A 7,168-nucleotide genomic window follows, 5' to 3' on the forward strand; every position below is an offset into this window, starting at 1 on the left:
GTGTGTGTGTGGAATGTTAGTCATAAAAAGGAACAAAATTGAGTCATTTGTAGTGATGTGGATGAACCTAGAGTCTGTCAGAGTGAAGTTAAGTCAGAAAGCGAAAAACAAATGTCATATATTAACATATGTATGATATCCAGAAAAATGGTACTGAACCTATTTGCAGGGTAGGAATCCGGACAGAGTGGGGGTGCAAACTGAGAGAGCAGCAGTGACACACACACACTACCATGTATAAAACATTAATAGGTAGCTAGTGGGAAGCTGCTGAATAGCATGCAGAGCTCAGCTTGGTGCTTTGTGGTGACCTAGATGGGTGGGATGTGGGGAGTTGCGGGAGGTTCAAGAGAGCGGGACAGATCTACACATATGGCCGATTCACTTCTCCTGGACAGCAGAACCACTACAACACTAAAGCAATTACTCGCCAATTACAATGTTTTCATTATTATAGAAGAAAGTGAAGGCATTGACTTCGGATGAATCCTCACATAACTTGAAAGTTAGGTTTTATGACAGGAGGGCAGAATGACTTGGTTGTTTTCTAAGGGGCCTTTTTTTCCTTCCCTTTTGGCAAAGAAACCTAATTCTTGCGGATGGGGGCATAAATTTCTTCTTAAATTCCTATCGCCCCTTAATACTTTGCATCCAAAGATGGAGACAAAGATGAAAAGCGACGACCATTCAAGAACATGACTTCCACAGTTTTGCGAACACACTAGATCTTCCCGTTAACAAATATGAATTAATGATCTCACACACACACAAAAAAATCACCGCTGTTCCAAATCCCAGGACTGATCGGGATCAAGTTCGACAGAGGCAAAAACCTGGACAAAATCTGCAGAGCAGGAACTAGGTTGAGATACACTGATTAAAGGGCAATAAAACCAAAGGAGGGGAGGAGGAAAAAACCCTGTAAGATAGCCGACTACTCGGCTCATTGCCCGTTCATTTGGACGGATTTTGGAGCTGCCTCTACTTGTCCTTCTTTTTTTTTTTTTTTAAAGTTTTTATTTAATTATCTGGCTGCACTGGGTCTTAGTTGTGGCATGTGGGATCAAGTTCCCTGACCAGGGATCAAACCCAGGGCCTCTGCATTGGGAGCATGGAGTCTTAGCCATTGGACCACCAGGGAAGTCCCCCACTTGTCCTTCTGACAGTCTATTTGCACGCTCTCCGGGCTAATCTGCAAGATTCGAGGTTCACTGATGGCAGGGGAAGACAGACGCACACAGACGGACCCCCTCCACTCAGGGAGAAAACAGATCCCTCCGCTACCCTTCCCCTTCCCGCCCTCCGCAGGCCCTCAGGGTGCAGGTGTCTGAGCCGAGTCCCGGGTGCAAGTCCCACAGCTCAGGGAAGCGCACCGCGCGCGGGGACCCCGCTCCGTTCCTTTCCCTGCGGTTACAGCCATGCCTCGGCCCACCGAGCGACCCGCGGCTGACAGAGCCCAACTCTTCACGGCGGCAATGGGCACCTCCAGAGAAGCACCCGGCCGACCGCGGCCTCAGGCGGGGCACTGGGGCTGGGCGGGCGGGCCACCGCAGGTTCCCGGGAGAGGTGAGCGAGCCAGCGGCTGACATTTTTTGTTTGTTCCAGACTGGATGGTGGATGGCGGTAGGCCGAGGCTTTTCCGCCCGCTGAAAGTCAGCGAGAAAAACAGCGCGCGGTAACCAAAAGCACAGCACCTACGCCTGTCTCAATTAGGGTTAGATGAGAAATGGCTGCCACCAACCCGGGGCCCACCCTCCGCATCCGGCCGCGCCGCCGGCTGCGTCTCCTTATGAATGCAGCAGCCGGCGCCTACGCGGAGCTGCCGGCGCCTACGCGGATTGGCCGAGCCTGTCCACCGCGGCTCTCGCGATAACCGGTCTCGCAAATTTTTTTTTTTTCAAAAGTTCTGTTTCCGGCCAAAAGGATAGTCGTCGCCCCACCCCACTTTTCTTATCCGCAGCTTTGAATCTTTACTTCGGACGTATGACCTTGTGACTTGAAAATTAACTTGAGTGCTTCTGAGCGCTGTTTTCCACCTCTTAAAAACCAGGTACGGCGCACGATATCATCTTAAAGAAATGGAGTTCTTAGAAAAAATGTAGGGCCAATACAATGATGCTCAGTTCTGATCATCACATTTGATAGAGAACTTGAATAGATTCCCTAGCAGCACCGACTAAACCAGAATCTTGGTTCGGCTCGTTGGGCTGCCTCTGAGATCCTAACCTGTTCCCTCCTCCTTAGACTGTCCTCTCAACTTTTTGAGCAGAGGATGTTCTTATTACCTATAACTAACTACTTCATTCTTGATCTTAACATTAAGAACTGAATCTCTCTTTTATTAGGAAATCAAGGCTTTTTCAATCAGGGACTTTGCTTTAATGTGTCATGATCACATTAAGAAAGAACAACGCACCATAAATTGTAGCAGGTTTTCATATTCGCTGGTACGATGCTGTTTTTCATATAATTGGCTGATCTTAAAAGTTGAACTTTTCAGCTGGGTAAACTCCATGGAGCTGCCACTATTGGCACCTCTATATGAGAGAAAAGTAAAATGTTATGGGGATTTGACTTGATACGGGAACAACAAAAACTACTAAACGAAAAATTTCACATTTCCCTTCCCTAGATTTCCTGAAAAGGATCGTCCATAATCCTAAGAGGCTGGAGTCTATTCCAGGCTAGTTGTTGGGTTAACTAAGAAGCCACAGTTAAATTAGTTAAGTTAGTTAACCCAGTAAGCTACTTTGGGAATCACTTTAAATTTTTATCTCTTAATCTCTTTAAATCTCAGCTTCTTAATTTGTTAAATGGGAATACTACTTGTCTTGCCCATCTCTCTGAGCTGTTGAAGTTTAAATTAAGGTAACGCGTTGGCTGAGATTTCTTATAGGAAAAAAGCACTTTAAGAACTCTGAAATGAGGGGGTTGGGATCATTCTCTCTACAATGCTTGTGGATCTAGTGAGTACCTCACCAAATGTTCAAAAACTGCTCTCAGATAATCATTTTCTACACCATATGCAATCTAGTAGTTTGGCTTACAGTCACTATTAATTAAATGGGAAACACATGTCAAAAAATGAAATGCACCTCTTCATAAATGTTTCCTTCAGGCCAAACTGAATTACTTCCTGCTGCTTGTACATACCATCATTTGTACACCTTGGAACCTTTGCCCTAATGTTCCTAATGTGTGCTTTTCGTCAGTTCTCTATATCAGCATACCTACCACAGAAGTCATGAGGAAAGGGGACAGAGATGAAGAAGAGAAAGCCCACAACTCATCTTCTGAGAACGTATCTAGTAAGGGAGAAAGACAAGCAAACCAAAAGAAAAGCCTGCATAAATTGTGATCAATAAAAGTTCAAGTAGTATAATGTGTGCTGAAGGACACAATTGATTTTTGACTCTGCAGAGGAATTAGCATGAACTGGATCTATAAATTGTCTAATTCTATAAGCAAAGTAACATTTTGAAAGTGCTTATAGAATCATTATCTCGTTTGTATTTCATAAGGACCATGCGAAACAGACAGGGATTAGGATTAGCAACCCCACTTACCAATGAGGAAATTGATATTCAAAATGGTTAAACAATTTGTTGAAATGCAGCTGGTAGGCTGGCAGGGCCTGGACCTGAATCCACATATACTGCCCCTAAATTCGGAGGGAGGGCAATCTATTAGATATAAATTCCAGCTTCAAGTTCAGCCCCAAAGCCAAATCGATCAGAAACTCTTCCTGAGCACTCAAGGTGTTTTCCCTCCTATGAAACCCCATTTCATATTTCTCTTAAGACACTAACCCACTTTGCATCTTATTGTAGTAGGTATGAATTTCATCTCTTACACTGAACTGCTGGATTCCACAGGATACAATCTGACTCCTGCTTTAGCCCTTACTGCACTTAAAACAGTGCTTTGCACAGGGCAGATAATACACTCTGTGTCATGTCAACACTGCCAACCTTCTCTCAGCCATCCTGGTCATTTCAGACCCTTCTTTCCCCTTCATAACTAAGCACCAAGACTTGTCAGTTTTTCATTTCTTGCTTATAATCTTGAGTGTGAGACTTGACTTCTTTATATCTAGACTAATAACTTTTTAATTGATCATTGAATCTACAGGGCCTTTCCCAGGGCAATTTATCCTCCCAACTACCACTACATTCATCTTAATTTCTTTACGTCTCCTGTTTTCAAATCTTTTACCTATACAACATTTAAAACAAAGCCTTCCAGCCTCTGGCCTTAATTTATATTCCTAGTCATTGCTCTTAGTCTGTTCAACAAGAGCTCTTCATTTTAACTAAACCAGAGTATTAAACATGCCTTGAATATGCTTTGTTCATCCTCATATCTAGACTCTTACTCATTTCCATTATGCTCTTCTGAATATCTGCCTTTTTTTTTCACCCTGCCATGCCCATCCTAATGCTACCTCATTCATGATGGCTTCCCTCTGCTATGAAATCTTCCCTCATAGCAACCTTCCTTTCATAAACTTCAACAAACTGAAAGCTATATCACTCATTTGGCACATACTATGTTGTACCACAAATTGCTCTCTCCCTCTGAAGGAAATGTGAGATCTCCAAGGTCAAGAATAATGTCTCCTGTAGCATTTAACTTGCTTCCCATGTAGCGCTAGTGATAAAAGAACTGGCCTGCCAATGCAAGCGAAATGAGACATGGGTTCAATCCCTGGGTCAGGATGGTACCCTGGAGTGGGGCATGACAACGCACTCCAGTATTCTGGCCTGGAGAATTCCATGGACAGAGGTGCCTGGTGGGCTACAGTCTATGGGGTCATGAAGAGTGAAGATACAACTGAAGCAACTTAGCACGAGCATTTAATTTGGTTCAACTCAGTAAGCATGTTATTTGACTGCTTCTCCATTATTTCCCATTATAGAAATGCAAGAGAGACATGGACATTCCAATAACTGAAATATTTTGTTTTCCCAGAAACATATAATATCCAAAGTTTTCTATCACATATACTCAAAACATTTTCTCCTAACCATGTTATCTGTAGTCAGAAGCATCTCTGGTGTACTATATTGGGTCCAACTTCTTTATATTCTGCAGCAGTGATCCACATGTCCTGGAAGGCAGACAGGGATGCAAGAATAGAGCCTCCCATCCACACTGATATTTTCCTTTCTGGGAGAGCAATAACCTGCACAGGGGTGTTGGCAGGCACCATCTTTGCTATATCCTTAACTAGACGTTTATCTAAACCAGGGAAAGAGGTTGATCCCCCAGCAAGGATAATATTGGAGAAAAAAGCATTCCTCAGATCTGCATCACATTTCATTATGCTGCTGAAGCACATCTTATCAATGCCAGGGGTCTCAAGGTGCATGAGACTTGGAGAGAAGAGGGCCTCTGGACAATGAAAGAGCTGGTTATGGAGCTTGAACCTCTTCCCATCAGGAAGTTGGTAAATCTTCTCTATACAGGCAGCTTTCTTGGCCTTTTCTTCTTCAAAGTTCATTGCCACATAGCAATAGGTTTCCTTAATGTCTGTGACGATCTTTCTGTCTGAAGCATGAAGCAGCATGATGCCCTTCTCCTTCAGCAGCATCATGAGGTAGTTGGTGAGGTCAAGACCTGCCAGATCTAGTTGCTGGACACCATGAGGCAGACAGTAACCCTCAAAGATGGGTACACACTGGGTAACCCCAGCACCTGAATTCAGCACAAAGCCAGTTGTGAAGCCAGCTGCAAAGAGAGCTAGCACCCCCTGGATGGACATAAAGAAAGCAGGAACCTCCAGATGCTCAAAAAACACCTCAGTGACCCGTTGCCGGTTGGCCAGTGGGTTCAGTGCTGACTCTGTAATCAAGACTGGGCCATCACAGGGATTTAGCCTGAGGTTGTCATCATAGATATGCTTCCACATGATTTCCATGTCCCCCCACGAAGTAATGAGACCACGTTCCACTGGGTAGCTGTAAGAAGAGCAATAAGATAAATGGGAGCTTTAAACTTTTCCAATTTTTATTCTCTTCAAACTTGGGTTAATCCTTATATTTATTAACAGTATCCCTTTATGGGCGGCAACTGCCAGCGCCTCTAGAGATGGTAACTGCCAGCAAAAGATAGCCTAGCTACCTTCCTCTGAAATTTTTTGTTGATTTCCATCTTCCCTGTGGAATCCCTTTGGAATACCCTTTTTAATTAAAAAGAAAATAGGGAGATCTTCACATAGTAGTTTTCATATCAGTTAGCTGAAAACAGCCTAAATGACAAAGGTACCAGGAATTAACATTTCTAAATGAACTTGTATTTTATGAACGATAATGTTTATACATTTGAATATATTCGAATAGATAAAAAGAGCAAGTAAAGTTCACTCTTTAGGTATGTGGTACCCTCAGAGATTTGTGCTCAAGCGTTTGCAATAACGCTGCCTGGCAGAGACTCTCGTTACTCGCTTTTTATCCTTTCTCTAGCCTCGGTCCCTCCTCTGGGTTCTCCCGCCTTCCCCTCCACCGGGTCCTGCCCGCCGGGAGAAGGCGGTACCTGATGGAAAGCGAGCTTCTCCGCTGCTCCGCTTGGTCTCCCACGCACACTTCCTGCGCGCCCTCGACGCCTTTGGCGCGGCCCATAATGGCCGAGTACACAAACTGAGGCTCCCGGGACCCGGCCAGGCCCGCCTTGATCACTCCTGAGCCGTTGTCGATCACCACTGGTAGCTGGTAGTAGCTCATGCCGCCGCCGCCTCCTGTCTCCCGGCTGCTCGGACTGCCGTGGCTGCGGGCAGCGCGGAAGGTGATGTTCGGGGTCTCAGCTCCTGGAATCCCGCGTCATAGAGGCCCTGGCACCGCCCCACGGGTCTGAGCCGGGCGGGCTAGGGATAGGGGTCGAGGGGAGCGGGGGAGGGGTTGGGGCCAAGAGAGTCCCAGGCAGAGGAAGATGCAAGGTGCGCTCTAAAGTGCAACCTACAATTGCGTCGGCCTAGACCACTCCTCAGCCCCTTGGAATCCAGGAATACCAATATCAGAAAAACCTGACTTTCTTCCCCAAAAGCTTAATTTAAAAAAAAAAAAAGGCTTCACAAAAGGCTATCTCTAATATCTCCATGAGCTGTAAAAACCTTTTATTCCTCAACGTCATTAAAATGAAGTCACTCAGTCGTGTCCGACTCTTTGCGACC

At 45.1% G+C, this 7,168-nt stretch overlaps 1 protein-coding gene across 1 annotated transcript; it reads right to left on the reverse strand.

Moving 5' to 3' along the window:
* Positions 1-4,840: 4,840 nt before the first annotated feature.
* On the reverse strand, positions 4,841-6,775 carry ACTRT3 (actin related protein T3). Its single transcript, XM_040248545.1, has 2 exons — positions 6,535-6,775; positions 4,841-5,960 (listed from the first exon to the last, which is right to left on the reverse strand). Exons 1-2 carry the CDS (start codon positions 6,720-6,722, stop codon positions 5,042-5,044), a joined length of 1,107 nt encoding a protein of 368 aa, XP_040104479.1. The 5' UTR covers positions 6,723-6,775; the 3' UTR covers positions 4,841-5,041.
* Positions 6,776-7,168: the final 393 nt, after the last annotated feature.

Source organism: Oryx dammah, unplaced genomic scaffold (assembly GCF_014754425.2).
Source record: "Oryx dammah isolate SB20612 unplaced genomic scaffold, SCBI_Odam_1.1 HiC_scaffold_2, whole genome shotgun sequence".
NCBI lineage: Eukaryota > Metazoa > Chordata > Mammalia > Artiodactyla > Bovidae > Oryx > Oryx dammah.